Genomic DNA, 21,943 nt, shown 5'->3' on the forward strand with positions numbered 1-21,943 from the left:
CTTCTATTGCTCAGTGTAAGTTATGGGCCACCAACTAGACAGGAAGAAGTAGAGGAACAAGTTTGCAATGAAATTATAGAAATGTGCAAGAATTATAGAACTGTTATAATGAGGGCCTTCACACCGATACTATCCCAGTCTATATTTACATAATTAAAGGCAGAGAGGGATAAGACTTAGTGTGTGTTCAGGAAAGTTTTCTACAACAGTATGTGTCCAGTCCTTAAGTCACCCTAAGCTGGAATCGAACCCAGGTCTCTGGCGTTGTGAGGCAGCAGTGCTAATGGCTGTGCTCCCGTGCACCTTCTCTGCATCCTCTCAGTGCCTCTATATCCTTTTTATTAAATGAAGACCAAAATTGCACACAGTACTGTAAGCACAGTCTAACCAAGGTTTAGTATAAGTTTACAATAATTTCCATGATTTTCAACTTGATCCTTCTAGAAATCGAGTCTTGTGGTTTCTTATGGTCTTGCTCTGGCATAACATTTGGTGATTTGACAAAGGATCATCTGGACTTGAAATGTCAGCTCTTTTCTCTCCGTACAGATGCTGCCAGACCTGCTGAGGTTTTCCAGCATTTTCTCTTTTGGTTTGATGATTGGTATTTGTACTTCAAGGTCCATTTGGTCTTGCACTTTCCAATTAATAGCTGAGCTCTCCAATCTTCTTACCAACGTGTGCTACTTCATGTTTACCTGTGTTGAACTAAATTTGTCAATTCTACACTCCCCCCAACAAACACACCAGGAACCCTCACCATTATTCCCCCCCTCCATTGTACACATCTGTATTGTACAATATGAACAGGAGGCTGTTAATAGATAGCCAGATTTCTGACAGTCAATGCAATAACTACTTTGAGGTAATCCTGTTAATAATTTCAATTATAACTGGAAGTAGCCTGGAATCTGTGAATATCTGTTATCATTTCCTTCTGAGTAAATCAGTCTGATGCTTGCCCTTTACATTAAACCCCACATCCAATAAAATATTCCAACTGACAAGCAAATGTCACCAAATTCTAGTAAAACATACCCATCACTACAGTCACAGGTACAAAGGATGAAGATTTCTACAACAACTGCTTCTGGTTTCAGTATTCTTGTAGCAACTGAAATGTGAGATTTTAGTCCATTGTCTCCACAGACTGTGCTGTCGGTCTCTCTCAGCTCTGTAATCATCAAGCCACTGGTTTCATTCCCATTTCTATGTTCTTTTCTTGTGCTGGGAAAGGAATTGATTTCTAACAAACCGAACAAGCTTTGGCTCTGTGAAGAAGATTGTGATGAGGATGATGATCAGACACACGGCCCCAAGCAGAACATGAAGTGACAGGGCCATTACACCCTTCTCACTCAGTGTGGCCTGGGAATAAAACAAAACAGCTCAAAGCAACAAGATAGCATGAAGCATATACTAAATCAGTGTCACAGGGGTCAGGGGCTAATGTCCATGTGAGATGGGAAGTTCAATGTCCATCTGTCACGAGAGGTCAATGTCTGTATGTCATGAGGGGTCACAGGCCCAATGTCCCTGTTTTTATAAGAATATAAGAACTGGAGTAAGCCAGACAAACCTTCAAGCCTACTCTGTCATTCTATAAAGTCATAGCTGATCATCGATTTTTATGCCTTTTTCCCACACTTTCCCCATATAAAGAACAAAAACAGCCCGGGAAACAGGTCCTTCGGCCCAACGAGCCCGCGCCGCCATCCCAACACCACCAGTCCCCCCCTCCACCCATGACCCTTGTCTAATGTTTTATGGCCATCCACATTGAGCCTGAGGTCTATCATTATAACATTGGTAGTGCTTGACTGCTTCTACAACCTGTCATTACCATGAGGTGGGGTTGGGGCGAGTCCTTAAATTCACAGCTTGATTGACAATTCCCAATGATTATAAAGGGAATAATTGTCTTTGATGTGGGCCAATGTTTGTTTTTCTAAGAGATTAAATGCTTGAAGGGATTTAAATGTGTTGATTGGGTTTTTAATCAATGAGCGTGTGTTTTATAGTGAAGCCTGTAATAGACATTTAAGACTTCATTTCATCTCAACCTGACTCCTGCGGTCTGCCCATGTTGGACACTGGTTGAGGTGACATTGAGGGTATCATGACAGAGAGTTGTGGGTAGGCCACATGGGTTGGCACGATGGGTTGACAGAGCGGCTACAAAGGGACTTGAGGATGAATGGGGGGGTCATGGCTTGGCATGGAGGGAATGAGGAGCAATGGGGTGGGTAGAGGAGCCTAGATTGGCACAGAAGGCAAGGTGTGGATGGTTTTTTGGGGGGGGGGGGGGAGGGGGGGAGATGCCGCAATCCGGCATGAATGGGGCACGGTGAGTGTATGGGGGGGGGGGGGGGGGAGGGGGGGGTTGGAGGCGGTGGGGGTTGGGGGCAGATGAGGCGTGAGGGCCTTACTGTTAATATTCTAACTTGAACAAAGTCATAGAGCAGCAAGGTGGACCATTTAGACAGCTCACCTCTGCATTCGGCCATCCCTGTGATGGGGACAAGCGGCCCTGATTCCAAACAGTGCCCACCCCCCAGTGAATGAAAATCCAGCTGTTTGGGGAAGTTTCTCCTAAATCAGTTTGTGGAGTCGGGAAATTTCCAAACTCTATACACCTGGCTCAGGACCAAATGTTTGGGCTGATGCTCTACTGCAGCACTGAGAGAGTGCTACACTGGCAGAGACACACTCCTTTAGATGAGATGTCAAACTGAGATCTCACCCACCTTCATCACGTGCATCTAAAATATCTTACAGCATTATTCAAACTGTTGAGGAGCTCCCCCATTGTCCTGGCCAATATTTCTCCCTCAACCAACATCATAGCTTAGTTAGTCATTCAAAATAAATCAAAATAATGGAAATATTCAGCAGGTCAGGCAGCATCTGCAGGGAGAATCTCGGCTTAATATTTCACATTGAAAACCTAACTTTGAACCTCTATTGGTCAATTATCTCATTGTGGTGTATACAAGTACGCCGTGTACAAATTGGCCATTGCATCTTCCAACAGTACCTACACTTTAAACGTAGGCTATTTGCTACACGTTAATTTTTTTTAAACATGAAGGCCTTAGTCTCTTTCAAAAAGTTATCTCAACATTCTTCCCCCAGAGTTGTAGCTTTTGAAATATGAATTTTGAGTAAATACAATTAATGGCTCAGGTGCATTCTGGAACATTTGGTTTGGTTGGGTGCTCTGCCTGAAGGCAAGTCCTTTCCTCATTGACTGCTGATACTTCATCCTGAGCTCTTTTCCGTCAGATCATTGGATGTAGGAGCAGAATTAGGCCATTCGGTCCATTGAGTCTGTTCTGCCATTCAGTCATGACTTATAAGTTTCTCAACCCCATTCTCCCGATTTTTCCCTGCAACCTTTGGTTCTCTTACCAATCAAGAACCTGTCTATCTCTGTCTTAAATGCACTCAATGACCTGGCCTCCACAGCCTTCTATGGCAATGAATTCCATAGATTCACCACCCTCTGGTTGAAGAAATTCCTCCTTATCTTGGATGTAAAAGGCCAACCCTTTACTCTGAGGCTGAGCCTTGGACTCTCGTCTGTCCTACTAATGGAAACCTCTTCCCCACATCCACTCTATCCAGGCCCTTCAGTATTCTGTAAGTTTCAATGAGATCCCCCCTCATCCTTCTAAACACTCCTCATCCTCAAGCTTTTCATTCCCGGGATCATTCTTGTGAACCTCCTCTGGACCCTCTCCAAAGCCAGCATATCGTTCCTTAGATAGAGGGCCCATAATTGCTCACAATATTCGAAATGTTTCTAAAAGTGCAGCTGATTCTCCGGCCCCACTCTCACAGCCACAAATCCCATTACGGCTGGAGACTCTTATAAGAGGGGTCATAACGTGATTTTCTCTGAGAAGAACTAATTTTGAGATTCTCGCCCCCCCCCCCAGACATAATCTGGTTCACTGCCAGTGAGCACATGAACCAGTTTAGGATCTGTTTAGATTCACCCAGCTGCTGGAATCCACCCAGCCACCTGTGCAACACGAAGCCGCAGGAATCACTATTGGCCTTCACAAATGCAAACCAGATGTGATGGCCGAGTCAGGGGAGGAGCTGGGAAACTATTGGAGCCCCTGTGTGATCAGGAACATGGCTGATGGCACCCTGGCAGAGACACACTTAGAAATGTTTTGGGAGAACTGCGGCCAAGATTTTTCAAGTGGTGGTTTGCCATTGCCTTCTGCGCTCAAGAGTAGGGTAAGGAGGCTGGTCCCAAACCTATCTCAGCTGGTCTGGGAATTGAACCTGTTCTGCTGGTGTTATAATGAACCATATGTTGACCAATATCTAACCAACTGAGCTAAACAGCTCCCCTCCCCTCCTGGTACATTTACTTGTGGAATACTTTTCTTTAGCATCTAGTAGTTTCAACTTGGTTGTTTTACAAAACAATTGGAAGTAAAACTGGAGGACTAATTCAAAAGCTTTATTCAATAAAGTTTATACTGAATGCTTTCTTTAAACATCATGCCCCATCCATGCCAAACCACAGCACCTCCCCCCACCTTCGACGCCAATCCAATCCTCTCCACCCATCTGTTTGTATATGAGAGAATGAGAGTATAAAAACAGCAATAGCATTACTTCAACACATCCATTGTAGCTTTTGTTTTCTGTGATAGAAATGTCAGGTGATATATTCAGCTGCTGAGATTGTCTTTGCATGAGCTCAATTTACATAAAAGTTGCATTTTGAATCCAACTAATGATCACACCAGTGATCTATTCAGTTAGAAGATGCAAATATTCCTTCAGATAAACATCCCAGTTAACACTTATGAGGCACTGCCCATCATTCCCTTCACCAAACTCTTTCAAGAAGACAAGTATATTCTTCTTTAGACTAAATTGTACACAATACTTGAGGAATGGCCTGACCAGAGCCCCACATAATTGCAGCAAGGTTTCTTTACCTCACCACCCTATTGCAATAAAGACTAAGATACATTTTGCCTTCTTAATTGCATGCTGTACCTGCTTGCTAACTTTGTGAGTCACGTACAAAAACTCCCAAATGCCTCTGCATATTAACATTGATTTTTCTCTCAACTTCGAAAAAAACAGGCATCAGCTATTGATGCTGTAACACTAGGGGGAGCAAATGTGGATATGCCTTTATCCCATTGTATTTAGAAAAATATGCTTCCCTCCCTAATGACTGAGCCTCCACAGCCCACTGGACTAAAAAATTCCAGAGATTCACCTTCTGAGTGAAGAAATTGCTCCTCATCTTGAACTTCATTCAACTTTGCTGGGTGTTTTCTATAGGCCGCCCAATAGTGACAGGGAAGTTGAGGTGCAGATAGGGAAACAGATCCTAGAGAGATGTAGTAATAACAGAGTTGTCGTGATGGGAGACTTTAATTTCCCAAACATCGACTGGAACATCCCTAGGGTAAGGGGTTTGGATGGGGAGGAGTTTGTTAGGTGTGTTCAGGAGGGGTTCCTGACACAGTACGTGGATAAGCCTACGAGAGGAGAGGCTGTACTTGACCTGGTGCTGGCTAATGAACCAGGGCAGGTGTCGGATCTCTCGATGGGAGAGCATCTCGGGGATGGAGATCATAATTCTATCTCCTTCACGATAGCATTGGAAAGAGATAGGATCAGGCAGGCTAGGAAGGTGTTTGTCTGGAGTAAGAGGAAATATGAAGACATCAGGCAGATAATTGGACGAATAAACTGGAAGGAGGTGTTCTTGGGGAAAACTACTGAAGAAAGGTGGCGGATTATCAAGGAATGTTTGTCTGGAGCTCTGCACGATAATGTTCCGATGAGACAAGGAGGTTCTGGTAGGTCGTGGGAACCGTGGTGCACGAAGGCTGTGGTGAACCTAGTCAGGAAGAAAAGAAAGGCGTATAAAAGGTTCAGGGAGCTAGGAGAAGTTAAGGATCTAGAGGAGTATAAGTCTTGTAGAAGGGAGCTTAAAAAGGAAATTAGGAGAGCCAGAAGGGGTCATGATTAGGCCTTGGCAGGTAAGATTAAGGAGAATCCCAAGGCGTTGTACAAATATGTGAAGAGTAAAAGGATGAGAAAAGGGATAGGGCCTATAAAAGGTGAAGGGGGAAAAGTCTGTGTGGAACCGGAAGAAATGGCTGAGGCGCTTAATGAGTACTTTGCCTCGGTATTCACGGTGGAAAGTGATCTGGGAGGTTGTACTACAGGTTTGCGGTGGACTGAAAAGATTGAGTATGTGGATGTTAAGAAAGAGGATGTGTTGGAACTTTTAAATTCTATCAAGATAGATAAGTCGCCAGGACTGGATGGGATGTACCTCAGGTTACTGTGGGAGGTGAGGGAAGTGATTGCAGAGCCCCTGGTGATGATCTTTGCGTCGTCGATGGAGACGGGAGAGGTTCCGGAAGATTGGAGGATTGCGGATGTTACCGGCTGGTGAGTCTAACCTCAGTGGTTGGTAAGTTGATGGAGAGGATTCTGAGGGACAAGATTTATGAGTATTTAGAGAAGTTTAGAGTGATCAGGAATAGTCAGCACGGCTTTGTCAAGGGCAGGTAGTGCCTTACGAGCCTAGTTGAGTTCTTTGAGAATGTGACTGAACACATTGACGAAGGAAGAGCGGTGGATGTGGTTTACATGGACTTCAGCAAGGCGTTTGATAAGGTCCCCCATGCAAGACTTCTTGACAAGGTGAGAGGCATGGGATCCAAGGGGCTGTTGCCTTGTGGATCCAGAACTGGCTTGCCTGCAGAAGTTGGACTGGGGTAAACACAGTAAAAAGTCTGACAACACCAGGTTTTAGTCCAAACGATTTATTTGATAATGGACTCACAAGCTTTCGAGGTTTCCCTCTTTGTCAGGTGAATGGAGAGTTCTGGCCTCAGACAGAGCATATAACAGCACAGACAGTTTAGAGATTACTGATTAGAATGCGAATCCTTACACCTAACCTGCTGTTCAAGACCTGAAGTGGCCGACAATGTGAGTGGAAGGAGCACTGATCACAGGTTACAGAGATGTGTATTGTCTCCAGACAGTACAGTAAGTGAGGTTTTGCAAACCCAGGCAAGTCACGGGGGTTACAGATAGTGCGACATGAACCCAAGATCCCTGTTGAGACCGTCCTCATGTGTGCGGAACTTGGCTATCAGTCTCTGCTCAGCGACTCTGCGCTGTCGTGTGTCGTGAAGGCTGCCATGGAGAATGCTTACCCGAAGGTCAGAGGCTGAATGCCCGTGACCACTGAAGTGTTCGCCAACAGGCAGGGAACAGTCTTGCCTGGTGATTGTCGAGCGATGTTCATTCATCCGTTGTTGTAGCGTCTGCATGGTCTCCCCAATGTACCATGCTTCGGGACATCCTTTCTTGCAACGTATCAGGTAGACAATGTTGGCCGAGTTGCAAGAGTATTTACCATGTACCTGGTGGATGGTTTTCTCACGTGTGATGATGGTATCCATGTCGATGATCCGGCATGTCTTGCAGAGGTTGCTGTGGCAGGGTTGTGTGGTATTGTGGTCACTGTTCTCCTGAAGGCTGGGTAGTTTGCTGCAAACAATGGTCTGTTTGAGGTTGTGTGGTTGTCTGAAGGCAAGAAGTGGGGGTGTGGGTATAGCCCTGGCGAGATGTTCGTCTTCATCAATGATATGTTGAAGACTCCGGAGAAGATGTCGTAGCTTCTCCGCTCCGGGGAAGTACTGGACGACGAAGGGTACTCTGTCCACTGTGTCCCGTGTTTGCCTTCTGAGGAGATCGGTGCGGTTTTTCGCTGTGGTGCATCGGAACTGTTGATCTATGAGTCGAGCACCATATCCTGTTCTTATGAGGGCATCTTTCAGGGTCTGGAGGTGTCTTGTCACGATCCTCCTCATCTGAGCAAATCCTGTGTATACGGAGGGCTTGTCCATAGGAAATGGCTTCTTTAACATGTTTAGGGTGGAAGCTGGAGAAGTGGAGCATTGTGAGATTGTCTGTGGGCTTGCGGTACAGTGAGGCCAAAGGAAGAAAATGTCATCGATGTATCTAGTGTATAGCATTGGTTGAAGATTCTGTGCAGTGAAGAAGTCTTGTTCGAACCTGTGCACGAAGATGTTGGCATATTGAGGTGCAAATTTGGTCCCCATGGCTGTTCCATGTGTCTGGATGAAAAACTGGTTGTTGAAGGTGAAGACATTGTGGTCCAGGATGAAGCGGATGAGTTGTAAAATTGCATCTGGAAACTGGCAGTTGTCAGCATTGAGTACTGAGACAGTCGCAGCAATGCCATCGTTGTGGGGGATGTTGGTGTAGAGCGCCGAGACATCCATTGTGACGAGGAGTGTCCCTGGTTCAACTGCTCCATGTGTGCTGAGTTTCAGTAGGAAGTCCGTAGTGTCGCGACAAAAGCTGGGGGTTCTTCGTACAATGGGTTTCAGGATGCTCTCGACGTAGCCGGAGAGGTTCTCACACAGAGTCCCATTGCCCGATACGATGGGACGGCCAGGTGTGTTTGCCTTGTGTATCTTTGGGAGGCAGTAGAGATCTCCAACGGGGGGAGTACGTGGAATGGGAGCTCGGAGGGTGCTCTGAAGGTCCGGATCAAAGGTCTTGATCAGATTGTTGAGTTGACGAGTGTGTTCTTTGGTCGGATCTGTGGGTAACTGTCTGTAGTGTTCCTCATTGTTTAGTTGTCGGTACACTTCTTTACAGTAATCCGTTCTGTTCAGTATGACGATGGCCCCTCCTTTGTCTGCTGGTTTGATGACAATGTTGCGGTTTGTCTTGAGAGCGTGGATGGCGTTGCGTTGTGCTTGGGTGATGTTCGGGGCTGTCTTGTGAGTGCGGTTGATGAATCTGGTGTTGACGCACCTTTTCAACAACCAGTTTTTCATCCAGACACATGGAACAGCCATGGGGACCAAATTTGCACCTCAATATGCCAACATCTTCATGCACAGGTTCGAACAAGACTTCTTCACTGCACAGAATCTTCAACCAATGCTATACACTAGATACATCGATGACATTTTCTTCCTTTGGCCTCACTGTACCGCAAGCCCACAGACAATCTCACAATGCTCCACTTCTCCAGCTTCCACCCTAAACATGTTAAAGAAGGCATTCCCTATGGACAAGCCCTCCGTATACACAGGATTTGCTCAGATGAGGAGGATCGTGACAGACACCTCCAGACCCTGAAAGATGCCCTCATAAGAACAGGATATGGTGCTCGACTCATAGATCGACAGTTCCGATGCACCACAGCGAAAAACCGCACCGATCTCCTCAGAAGGCAAACGCGGAACACAGTGGACAGAGTACCCTTCGTCATCCAGTACTTCCCCAGAGCGGAGAAGCTACAACATCTTCTCCGGAGTCTTCAACATATCATTGATGAAGACGAACATCTCGCCAGGGCTATCCCCACAACCCCACTTCTTGCCTTCAGACAACCACACAACCTCAAACAGACCATTGTTCGCAGCAAACTACCCAGCCTTCAGGAGAACAGTGACCACAATACCACACAACCCTGCCACAGCAACCTCTGCAAGACATGCCGGATCATCGACATGGATACCATCATCACACGTGAGAATACCATCCACCAGGTACATGGTAAATACTCTTGCAACTCGGCCAACATTGTCTACCTGATACGTTGCAAGAAAGGATGTCCCGAAGCATGGTACATTGGGGAGACCATGCAGACGCTACAACAACGGATGAATGAACATCGCTCGACAATCACCAGGCAAGATTGTTCCCTTCCTGTTGGCAAACACTTCAGTGGTCACGGGCATTCAGCCTCTGACCTTCGGGTAAGCATTCTCCAAGGCGGCCTTCACGACACACGACAGCGCAGAGTCGCTGAACAGAGACTGATAGCCAAGTTCCGCACACATGAGGACGGTCTCAACAGGGATCTTGGGTTCATGTCGCACTGTCTGTAACCCCCGTGACTTGCCTGGGTTTGCAAAACCTCACTTACTGTACTGTCTGGAGACAATACACATCTCTTTAAACTGTGATCAGTGCTCCTTCCACTCACATTGTCGGCCACTTCAGGTCTTGAACAGTAAGTTAGGTGTAAGGATTCACATTCTAATCAGTAATCTCTAAACTGTCTGTGCTTTATATGCTCTGTCTGAGGCCAGAACTCTCCATTCACCTGACGAAGAGGGAAACCTCGAAAGCTTGTGAGTCTATTATCAAATAAATCGTTTGGACTAAAACCTGGTGTTGTCAGACTTTTTACTGTGTTTGCCTGCAGAAGGCAGAGAGTGGTTGTGGATGGGTCTTTTTCTGCATGGAGGTCGGTCACCAGTGGAGTGCCCCAGGGATCTGTTCTAGGACCCTTGCTATTTGTCATTTTCATAAATGACCTGGATGAGGAAGTGGAGGGATGGGTTAGTAAGTTTGCCAATGACATGAAGGTTGGTGGTGTTGTGGATAGCCTGGAGGGATGTCAGAAGTTGCAGCATGACATAGATAGGGTGCAAGACTAGGTGGAGAAGTGGCAGATGGACTTCAACCCAGATAAATGTGTAGTGGTCCATTTTGGCAGGACCAATGGGATGCAGGAGTACAATATCAAGGGTAGGAGTCTTGGTAGTGTTGAGGAGCAGAAGGATCTTGGGGTCCGGGTCCACAGGACTCTTAAATCGGCCCCGCAGGTGGAGGATGTGGTCAAGAAAGCATATGGTGTACTGGCCTTCATTAATCGAGGGATTGAGTTTAGGAGTCGGGAGGTAATGCTGCAACTTTATAAGACCCTTGTCAGACCCCACTTGGAGTACTGTGCGCAGTTCTGGTCACCTCACTGCAGGAAGGATGTGGAAGCTATTGAGAGGGTGCAGAGGAGATTTACAAGGATGTTGCCTGGATTGGGAGGCATGCCTTATGAAGATAGGTTGAGGGAGCTGGGACTCTTCTCCCTGGAGAGACGAAGGCTGAGAGGCGACCTAATAAAGGTTTATAAAATGTTGAGAGGAATAGATAGGGTGGATTCTCGGAGGCTATTTCCCAGGGCTGAAATGGTCGCTACGAGAGGACACAGGTTTAAGGTGCTGGGAAGCAGATACAGAGGAGATGTTAGGGGAAAGTTTTTCACTCAGAGGGTGGTGAGTGAGTGGAATTGGCTGCCGTCAGTGGCAGTAGAGGCAAACTCACTGGGGTCTTTTAAAAGACTTCTGGATGAGTCTATGGGATTTAATGGGATTGGGAGTTACAGATAGTTCTATGGCCTGGTAGGTATGGATGTGATCGGCGCAACTTGTGGGCTGAAGGGCCTGTTTGTGCTGTAGTGTTCTATGTTCTTTTTGAATTGTATCCCTGGTTCTGGGTCCAACGCCGGGATCTCTACATCTGGATTCTCCAAACAGTGGAAACATCTTACCCACATCCACTCTGTCCAACCCTTTAAGTATTTTATAGGTTTCAATCAGATCACCTCTCATTCTTCAAAACTCCAATGAATACAGGCCCAATTTCTCTTCAGAGGACAGTTACACCATCTGGGGAACAAGTCTGGTGAACATGTGTTACACTCCCTCTATGGCAATAATATACTTCTTAAGGTAAGGTGCTCAAAACTGCACACTGCTCCAAGTACAGTCTAACCAAGATTGAAGCAAGGCATGGTTATTCCTGTAATCAAATTCTCTTGCGATAAAGGGTAACATAACATTATACTTTTTAATTTTCTGCTTGTTGGCTTTCAGTAATTTACAGACAAGGGCAGATAGGTTGCTTTGTACTTCCACACTTTCTAATTTCTTACCATTTAGGAAATACTCTGAACATCTGTTACTTCTGCCTAAGTGAATTAACTCACATTTTTCCACATTGTGTTCCATGTTCTTGCCCACCCTTAAAGTCTGTCCAAATCCCCCTGTAACCGCTTTACATCTTCCTCACAGCACACATTCCCACTTAGCATTTTATCATCTGTGAACTTGGAAATATTACATTTGATCCCTATATCCAAATCATTGACACATATTGCAAATAGCTGGGGCCCAAATACTAATTCCTGTGGTATCCCACTAGCCACAGCCTCCGATTTGGCAATTACCAGCTTATTCCTGCTCTGTTTTCTGCCTGTTAACTGATCCTTAATCGATTTCTTGTAACTCCCTCAGTAAAAACAGACACAAAATAACTATTTAGCTTCTCTGCCATTTCTCTATTCCCCATTATAAATTTCCCTGACTCTGTCCGTAATGGACTCACATGTGTTTTTGCCAAACATTTTCTCTTTACACACCCATAAGAACATAAGAACATAAGAAATAGGAGCAGGAGTAGGCCATCTGGCCCCTTGAGCCTGCCCCACCATTCAATAAGATCATGGCTGATCTGTCGTGGCTCAGTTCCACATTCCCGCCCTCTCCCCATAACCCTTAATCCCCTTGCCTATCAAAAACCTATCAACCCGCGTCTTAAAAATATTTAGCGAGGCAGCCTCCACCACTTCAACGGGCAGAGAATTCCAGAGATTCACCACCCTTTGAGTGAAGAAGTTCCTTCTCAACTCCGTTCTAAGCCACCCCCCCCATTTATCTTGAGGCTGTGCCCTCTAGTCCTACTGTCCTTTCTGAGCGGGAAGAGTCTCTCCACCTCTATCCTATCCATCCCATTCATCATCTTATACGTCTCAATGAGATCTCCCCTCATTCTTCTAAACTCTAACGAGTACAAGCCTAGTTTATTCAGCCTCTCCTCATAGTTCAACCCCCTCAACTCCGGTATCAGCCTAGTAAACCTCCTGTGCACTCCCTCCAAGGCCAAAATATCCTTGCGTAAGTGCGGCGACCAAAACTGCACACAGTACTCCAGCTGCGGCCTCACCAATGCCCTATACAGCTGCAGCAAGACCTCCCTACTTTTATATTCTATCCCCCTCGCTATGAAGGCCAGCATCCCATTCGCCTTCCTGACCACCTGCTGCACCTGTAGGCTGGGTTTTTGCGACTCATGCACAAGGACCCCGAGGTCCCTCTGCACTGTCGCCTGCTGCAGTTTTTCGCCACGTAACTAATAGTCCTTCCTACCATTATTCCTACCAAAGTGGACCACCTCACACTTGCCAACATTAAATTCCATTTGCCAGTTCCTGGCCCATTCACCCAGCCTATCTAGATCCTTCTGCAGACTCTCCACACCCTCCGCGCAATTTGCCGCTCCACCAATCTTGGTGTCATCAGCAAATTTCGACACCATACACTCGGTTCCCTCCTCCAGATCATCTATATAAATGGTAAAAAGCTGAGGCCCCAGCACCGACCCCTGGGGCACTCCACTCGTCACCAACCGCCAATCCGAATAGCACCCATTGACCCCCACTCTCTGCCTCCTATATGACAACCAATCCTCTATCCATGCTAACACCCTACCCCCAACTCCATGCCCCCTGACCTTCTGTAATAACCTCTTGTGAGGTACCTTGTCAAACGCCTTCTGAAAATCAAGAAACACCACATCCACCGGCTCTCCTCTATCCACCGCCTTAGACACATCCTCATAGAACTCCAATAAATTTGTCAGACACGACTTCCCCTTAACGAAACCGTGCTGCGTCTGCTCTATCAAACAATTCTCCTCAAGATGCCTCACTATTTTCTCCTTGATCACGGATTCTCACATTTTACCTACAACAGACGTTAAACTAACCGGCCTATAATTCCCTGCCTTTTGCCTGCCACCTTTCTTAAACAACGGCGTAACATTAGCCGTTTTCCAATCTTCCGGCACTTCCCCGGAATCCAGCAACGTTTGGAGAATAATCACCAAGGCATCCACTATCAGCTCCACCACTTCTTTCAGAACCCTTGGATGCATTCCATCCGGTCCTGGGGACTTGTCCACAATCAGTCCCTCCAGCCTGTTGAGCACCGCCTCTCTAGTAACAATAATGTCATTCAGGCCCTCCACTCCTACCATCTTTCCATCGCTAACACCTGGCAAATTATTCACGTCCTCCTCCGTGAAGACCGAAACAAAAAAGTTATTCAAGGCCTCAGCCATTTCCCCATCCCCTACCACTAAGTCCCCCCTCTCATCCTCTAAGGGTCCAACGTTCACCCTAGTCAGCCTCTTCCTTTTTATGTATTTATAAAAACTCTTGCTATCCTTTTTTATATTAAGCGCTAGCCCAGCTTCATAGTTTCTCCTACCCTTCTTTATCAACTTCTTTGTCATTCTTTGTTGACATTTAAACCTCTCCCAATCCTCTTCTCGCCCACTACTCTTAGCTACTCTAAAAGCATCCGCTTTTAATTTAACACTTTCCTTTACCTCCTTCGTTATCCACGGCTGATTATCTCTCCTCCTACGATCCTTTTTAACCATTGGAATAAATTTCTGCTGAGCACCAAGAAAGATCTCCTTAAAGATCCTCCACTGCTCCTCAGCAGACCTACCTTCCAACGCACTCCCCCAATCAACATTCGCCAATTCCCCTCTCATCCTACCATACTCCCCTCTGTTCAAACAAAGGACGCGTGTCCGGGATCCCACTTTCTCCTCCTTCATCTGCATCAGAAACTCCACCATACAATGATCACTCTTCCCAAGAGGATCCTTCACCACAAGGTCCCTAATTCTACCCGCCTCATTACACAACACCAGATCCACCCATAGAAGTAGTTACTAGTTTGCACTCATTCAATTCTCCCTTTGTTTATCCTCTTCTTTATCTTCCTTTGCTGTTTTCTAAAATCCTCCCAATCTTCAGGGTTATTACTATTTCTGGCCACTTTATAGGCCTTTTTAAAAAATCTTACATAATCCTTAATTTCCTTTGTTAAGTCAGAGTTGACTGACTTCTTTTTGTGTCTTGAAAGATGTATATTTGCTGTAAACCGTGCAATAATTCTTTAGATTATCCATTTCCTACATAGTCATATCTTTGAATGTATTTTCCCAATCCATCTCAGCCAATTTGTCCTTCGTACATTCAAGATATCCTTTGTTCAAACTTAATTCCCTGGCTTCAGATTGGACTATCTTGCTTTCTAACATAATGTAAAATTATATATTACGGTCACTCATTCCTAAACATTCTTTTACAATAAGATTATTAATTATAATACTAAGTCTAAAATAGTCTGTTCTCCAGCTAGTTTCTCAACATACTGCTTTAGAAAACCATCCCCAAAACAGCGTCTGTGCAGAGTGAACTGAGCTAACATTTCAAGTCTGGATGACCCTTTGTCAGAGCTCTGCTGCCCTTGCTGGCTCGTAGTTCCACCCAGATTCCACAGTTTTTTCTTCTGATTTGAGATGCTCTCACCCAATGTACTGATCCCATCCCTTATCAACTTCATATCACCTCCTTTTCCTTTGGGTGTGCTCTTCCTACATGCTGAGCATTCAGTTCTCAGTCTTTAGACAGGTTTCTGCAATGGCAATTACCTCTATTTGTGATTGCAAATGCTGCATGTATCAGGCAGAGTGCTCCTGATTTTGTCTTTTTAACATTATTCCGCATTCTAACATGTGGCTCTCCTTCATTCCACTCACTTCCTGACTTCACTTGCTACTTTTTTACTTCCTGTTACCAGCCTTACTTCCTTCTACTTTGAGCTGCCCTCAGGTTGCCATCCTCTGACAATCAAGTTTAACCTCTCCCCAACAGCACCAGAAAATCTTTCTGCGACAATAACAGGCCCGATTCTTTTAAGATGTAGCCCATCCATCTGCCCAGAACGGCCCAAAAATCTGATATCCTCCCTCCTACATTGATTCTCTAGTCAATTGCTCACTCAACCCTCATATTCCTCTGCTGTCTGGCACTGGGAATAATTCTCAATTTACTGCTTTTGAGATCCTGCTCTTTAATTTATTACTTATCCGCCTACAAACCATTTCGAGGACCTCATCCCTTTTCCCTCTACTCATGTCACTGGCACCAATTTACACCATGCTCTCGGGCTGTTCACCTTTCCCAGGAGAATATCCTGCATCCGCTCTGTGAGATCCTTGATTCTGGCACCAGGGAAGCAACATACCACTTTGGAGTTACTTCTACAGCTGCAGAAACATCTGTCATGTCCCTTGACTTTCCAATCCCTAACACTATTGCTATCCCACTCTTCCTCCTCCCTTCCTGGGCAGCTGAACCACTAATGGTGCCATTGACTTGGCTCTAGCTGCACTCCCCTGAGGAATCATCATCCTGACGGAGGATGAGGGGCGACCTAATAGAACTCGTGGCTAAAGGGATGGTGCAGGAGGGAGGGTTTCAGATACCTGGACAATTGGGGCTCATTCTGGGGTAGGTGGGACCTCTACAAAAGGGATGGTCTACACCTGAACCAGAGGGGTACCAATATCTTGGGGGGAAAATTCGCCAATGCTCTTTGTGGGGGGGTTAAACTGATTCAAAAGGGCGATGGGAACCTGAACTGTATCTCCAATTGTACAGGAGGTTGAGAGTAGGGAGGTCGTGGATAAGGTTTCACGGTCGCAAGAGTGTATTGGCAGGTGGGAGGTTGGTTTGAAGTGTGTATACTTTAATGCTAGGAGCATCCAGAATAAGGTGGGCGAACTTGCAGCCTGGGTTAGTACCTGGAACTTCGATGTTGTGGTCATTTCAGAGACATGGATAGAGCAGGGACAGGAATGGTTGTTGCAGGTTCTGGGGTTCAGATGTTTCAGTCAGAGCAGAGAAGGTGGTAGAAGAGGGGGAGGCGTGGCATTGTTAGTCAAGGACAGTATTACAGTGGCAGAAAGGACGTTTGATGTGGATCTGTCTATTGAGGTAGTATGGGCTGAGATTAGAAACAGGAAAGGAGAGGTCACCCCGCTGGGAGTTTTTTATAGGACTCCAAAAAGTTCCAGAGATGTAGAGGAAAGGATTGCAAAGATGATCCTGGATAGGAGCGAAAGTAACAGGGTAGTTGTTATGGGGGACTTCAACTTTACAAATATTGACTGGAAAAGCTATAGTTCAAGCACGTTAGAGGGGTCAGCTTTTGTCCAATGTGTGCAGGAAGGTTTCATGACACAGTATGTAGATAGGCCAACAAGAGGTGAGGCTACATTGGATTTGGTACTGGGTAATGAACCAGACCAGGTGTTAGACTTGGAGGTAGGTGAGCACTTTGATGATAGTGACCGCAATTCGGTTACGTTTACTTGAGTGATAGAAAGGGACAGGTATATACCAAAGGGCACAAGTTATAGCTGGGGGAAAGGAAATTATGAGGTGATTAGGCGAGATTTAGGATACATAGATTGGAGAAGAAAACTGCAGAGGATGGGAACAATTGAAATGTGGGGCTTGTTCAAGGAGCAGCGACTGCGCCTACTTGATAAATGTGTACCTGTCAGGCAAGGAGGAAGTGGTCGAGTGAGGGAACTGTGATTTAGTAAGGAAGTTGAATCTCTTGTGAAGAGGAAGAAGGAGACTTATGTAAAGGTGACACGTGAAGGCTCAGTTAGGGCACTGGAGAGTTGCACATTAGCCAGGAAGGAACTAAAGAGAGAGTTAAGAAGAGCCAGAAAAGGACATGAGAAGACTTTGGCAGGTAAGATTAAGGAGAACACTAAAGCTTTCTATAGGTATGTCAGGAATAAAATAATGATTAGGGCCAGTCAGGGACAGTAATGGGAAATTGTGTGTGGAGCCTGAAGAGATAGGAGAGGCACTAAATGAATATTTTCTGTCAGTATTCACACAGGAAAAAGTCAATGTAGTCAAGGAGAGACGGGATTGAGGTACGTAAGGAGGAGGTGTTAGCAATTCTTGAAAGTATGAAAATAGATAAGTTCCCTGAGCCGGATCAGATTTATCTAGGATTCTATGGGAGGCTAGGAAGGAGATTGCAGAACCTTTGGCTTTGATCTTTATGTCATCATTGTCTACAGGTACAGTGCCGGAAGACTGGAGGATAGGAAATGTTGTCCCCTTGCTCAAGAAGGGGAGTAGAGACCATCCTGGGAATTATAGACCGGTGAGCCTTACTTCTGTCATGGGCAAAGTTTTGGAAAGGACTTTAAGAGGTAGGATTTATAATCAGCTGGAAAGAAATAATTTGATTAGGGATAGTTAACACGCTTTTGTGAAGGGTAGGTCGTGCCTCACAAACCTTATTGAGTTCTTTGAGAAGGTGACCAAGGAGGTGGATAGAACATAGAACATAGAACATTACAGCGCAGAACAGGCCCTTCGGCCCACGATGTTGCGCCGACCAGTTACAAAACAATGACCCACTAACCTAAACCAATCCCTTTTCGTCCATAAACCTATCCACGGATAGGGGTAAAGCAGTTGACGTGGTGTATATGGATTTCAGCAAAGCGTTTGATAAGGTTCCCCATGGTAAGCTACTGCAGAAAATGCAGATGCATGGGATTGAGGGTGATTTAGCAGTTTGGATCAGGAATTGGCTAGCTGATAGAAGACAGAGGGTGGTGGTTGATGGGAAATATTCAACCTGGAGTTCAGTTACAAGTGGTTTCCTCAGGGATCTGTTTTGGGGCCACTGCTGTTTGTCATTTTTATAAATGACCTGGATGAGGGTGTGGAAGGTTGGGTTAGTAAATTTGCGGATGACACTAAAGTCAGAGGAGTTGTAGACAGTGAGGATGGACGTTACAGTTTGCAGAGGGACATAGATAAGCTGCAGAGCTGGGCCGAGAGGTGACAAATGGAGCTTAATGCGGAAAAGTGTGAGGTGATTCACTTTGGAAAGAGTAACAGGAAAACAGAGTATTGGGCTAATGGAAAGACTCTTGGTAATGTGGATGAGCAGCGAGATCTTGGTGTACATGTGCATAGATCCCTGAAAGTTGGCACCCAGGTTGAGAGGGTTGTTAAGAAGGTGTACGGTGTGCTAGCTTTTATTGGTAGAGGGATTGAGTTTCGGAGCCGTGAGATCATGTTACAGCTGTACAAAACTCTGGTGCGGCCACATTTGGAGTATTGCGTACAGTTCTGGTCGCCGCATTACAAGAAAGATGTGGAGGCATTGGAAAGGGTGCAGAGGGGATTTACCAGGATGTTGCCTGGTATGGTGAGAAGGTCTTATGAGGAAAGGCCGAGGGACTTGAGGTTGTTTTCGTTAGAGAGAAGAAGGTTAAGAGGTGACTTAATTGAGGCATACAAGATGATCAAAGGATTAGACAGTGAGAACCTTTTACCTCGGATGGTGTTGGCTAACACAAGAGGACATAGCTTTAAATTGAGGGGTGATAAATATAGGACAGATGTCAGAGGTGGGTTCTTTACTCAGAAGGTAGTAAGGGCGTGGAATGTCCTGCCTGCAGCAGTGGTGGACTCGCCAACTTTAAGGGTGTTCAAATGGTCAGTGGATAGGGATATGGATAATATTGGAATAGTTTAGGTTAGAGGGTCATTAGATTGGTTCCACTGGTTGGCGCAACATCGAGGGCCAAAGGGCCTGTACTGCGCTGTAATGTTCTATGTTATATGTGTATAAAATTATGAAGGGCATAGATAGGGTTTGCAAAACCTCACTCACTGTGCTGTCTGGGGACAATACACACTTCTTTAACCTGTGATCAGTGCTCCTTCCACTCACACTGTCGGCCACTTTAGGACTTGAACAGCAGGTTAGGTGTAAAGATTTGCATTCTAATCAGTAATCTCTAAACTGTCTGTGCTTTATATGCTCTGTCTGAGGCCAGGACTCTCCATTCACCTGACGAAGAGGGAAACCTCGAAAGCTTGTGCGTTTACTATCAAATAAATCGGTTGGACTAAAACCTGGTGTCAGACTTTTTACTATAGATAGGGTGAACAGTGGGAAGTTTTTTCAGGAGGTGACGAACACAAGGGATCACAAGTTCAAGGTGAGGGGGGGGCGAGGTTTAACTCAGATATCAGAGGGATGTATTTTACACAGAGGGTGGTGAGGGCCTGGGATGCACTGCCAAGCAAGGCGGTGGAGGTGGACACGCTGGGATCATTTAAGACTTATCTAGATAGCCACATGAACAGACTGGGAATAGAGGGATACAAATGAATGGTCTAGCTGGGCACATGTGTGGCACAGGCTTGGAGGGCCGAAGGGCCTGTTCCTGTGCTGTATTGTTCTTTGTTCTGACCAGTATTCAAAATGGAAAGCCATTAGCAAGCAAGATAGACTCAGGGGACTCTTGCATTACCTGCCTTATTCTCTTAAGATTGCCTGGTGAAGCCACACCCTCTCTGTCTATATGCTCCTAATCTGTGTGTGATCATCTCACTAAACATGCTCTCCGTACAGTTCTCTGCCTCACGGATGCACAATAGTAACTCCAGCCACTGCCTGAATTCTGAAACCCAGAACTCAAGCTTCTGCAATTAATGATACTTCCTGCACGTGTCTGTCTCAGGCAGATGGTTTGTCCATCCGTGACTTTTCACATATAGCAGAATGTACGCTCCACTGAGCCAAAAGGACCTGCCATACCATCATGTGTCATGAGAAGTCAAGTACAGTGTCCATCTGTCATTGGGTGGGTAGGATCAGTGTGTCACTGGGAGGGTCAGAGGGTCAGTCCATGTGACATGTGCTTAAGTGCTTTTTATGTCCTTCCCTGGCACCTACCTGTGAAAACGATGTGACTATTGCACTGCCGAGGTAGGCCAGTACTAAAGGCCCTGGAAGCAGGAGGCCCATGAGAGGCCGATTCTCAGACAGCTTGAAATAATGGCTAATATACTGGAGGCTGTGAGCTATCCGGAATCCCATGTTCAGGCAGTTTGCCAAAATAAAGCCAACACCTCCTTGCCACCAGGTTAGGCAATACGAGAGGCCAAGAAAGGTGAGTGACAGAGCGATCATCATAAAGTTATACCTTTAATAAAACAATCACATATTAAGCTAAATACTTTTTGTTGTATAATAATACATAACAATAATAAATCAAATCAAATTAAATACCAAAGCAATGAAAGAAGACAGAAATTTTCATAATTTCAGGACAGTCCAAAGTGCCCCAAATTCTTGAAATGTTGGAAAAGTTTTTAAAAATTCTCAGGGTGTGGTATTGGTAGGAAAGCCAGTTTTTTTTTACCCATCCCTAATTGACCCTTCAATTTAGTGGATTTTTGGCCATTTCAGAGGCAGTTAAGAGTCAACCACATTGCTATGAATCTGGAGCCACATGTTGGCCAGACCATGGAGGAGAGGCAGATTTCCTTCAGAAAGGACATTGGCGAACTAGATGGCAATTTTGACAATCAATAGTTTCATGGTCACCATTACTGAGACCAGCTTTCAATTCCAGACTTTATTGACTGAATTTAAATTCCACCAGCTGTCATGGTGGGATTTGAACCAATGTCCCAGTGACACTATTGCTATACTATCATTGCTCAGTTTCTGACTGGGATATTCACTGTTACAAATGATCTGGAAACTGCAGAACATCAATGACTGACAATTCTGAATTCTTTCAATTGGCCTAGGATATCAGGAAATGCATGATGTGTCAGGCAGTGATGAAGAATTGATTTTGAAGATTTTGACCAGTCTAAATACCGAGCTTAAAACACCAATGCATTTGTGTCACTAACCATCAGATGCATTTGTAAGTTCTATATATTTAAGACTGTGTTTAAGCATGTTCTTCTTATATGTGCAATAAATCTACAGGCAGTCACCGACTTTTCAATGTTCGAGTTACACCGAATAGACATTATAACATTTACAAATTGATAACATCTCAAATTTACAGCACAGTTCGGACTTTATGTTGCCACACCAATGAGCAAGTTCAAACTTGCTCATGATAGCATCCCTACAGTGCAGAAAAAGGCCGTCTGACCCATTGCGCCTGCAGCAACAACAATCCCACCCAGGGTCTATCGCCAAAACCCTACATATTTATCCTGCTAATCCCCCGACACTAAAGGGCAACTTAGTATGGCCAATCAAACTAACCTGCACATCTTTGGAGTGTAGGAGGAAACCGGAGCATCCGGAAGAAACCCACG

At 45.4% G+C, this 21,943-nt stretch overlaps 1 protein-coding gene across 1 annotated transcript in view; it reads right to left on the bottom strand.

Moving 5' to 3' along the window:
• Window positions 1–374: 374 nt before the first annotated feature.
• rft1 (RFT1 homolog) overlaps window positions 375–21,943 on the bottom strand; it is a 140,911-nt gene continuing 119,342 nt past the window's right edge. Inside the window, exons 12-13 of the mRNA XM_080218590.1 lie at window positions 20,553–20,802; window positions 375–1,368 (exon numbers count right to left, since the gene is read on the bottom strand). Of these exons, the coding sequence (XP_080074716.1) occupies window positions 1,210–1,368; window positions 20,553–20,802 (409 nt within the window). The 3' untranslated portion in view covers window positions 375–1,209. The remainder of the gene's footprint in view (window positions 1,369–20,552; window positions 20,803–21,943) is intronic.

Source organism: Carcharhinus amblyrhynchos, chromosome 3, assembly GCF_965287045.1.
Source record: "Carcharhinus amblyrhynchos chromosome 3, sCarAmb.v2.hapA, whole genome shotgun sequence".
NCBI classification, from domain to species: Eukaryota; Metazoa; Chordata; class Chondrichthyes; order Carcharhiniformes; family Carcharhinidae; genus Carcharhinus; species Carcharhinus amblyrhynchos.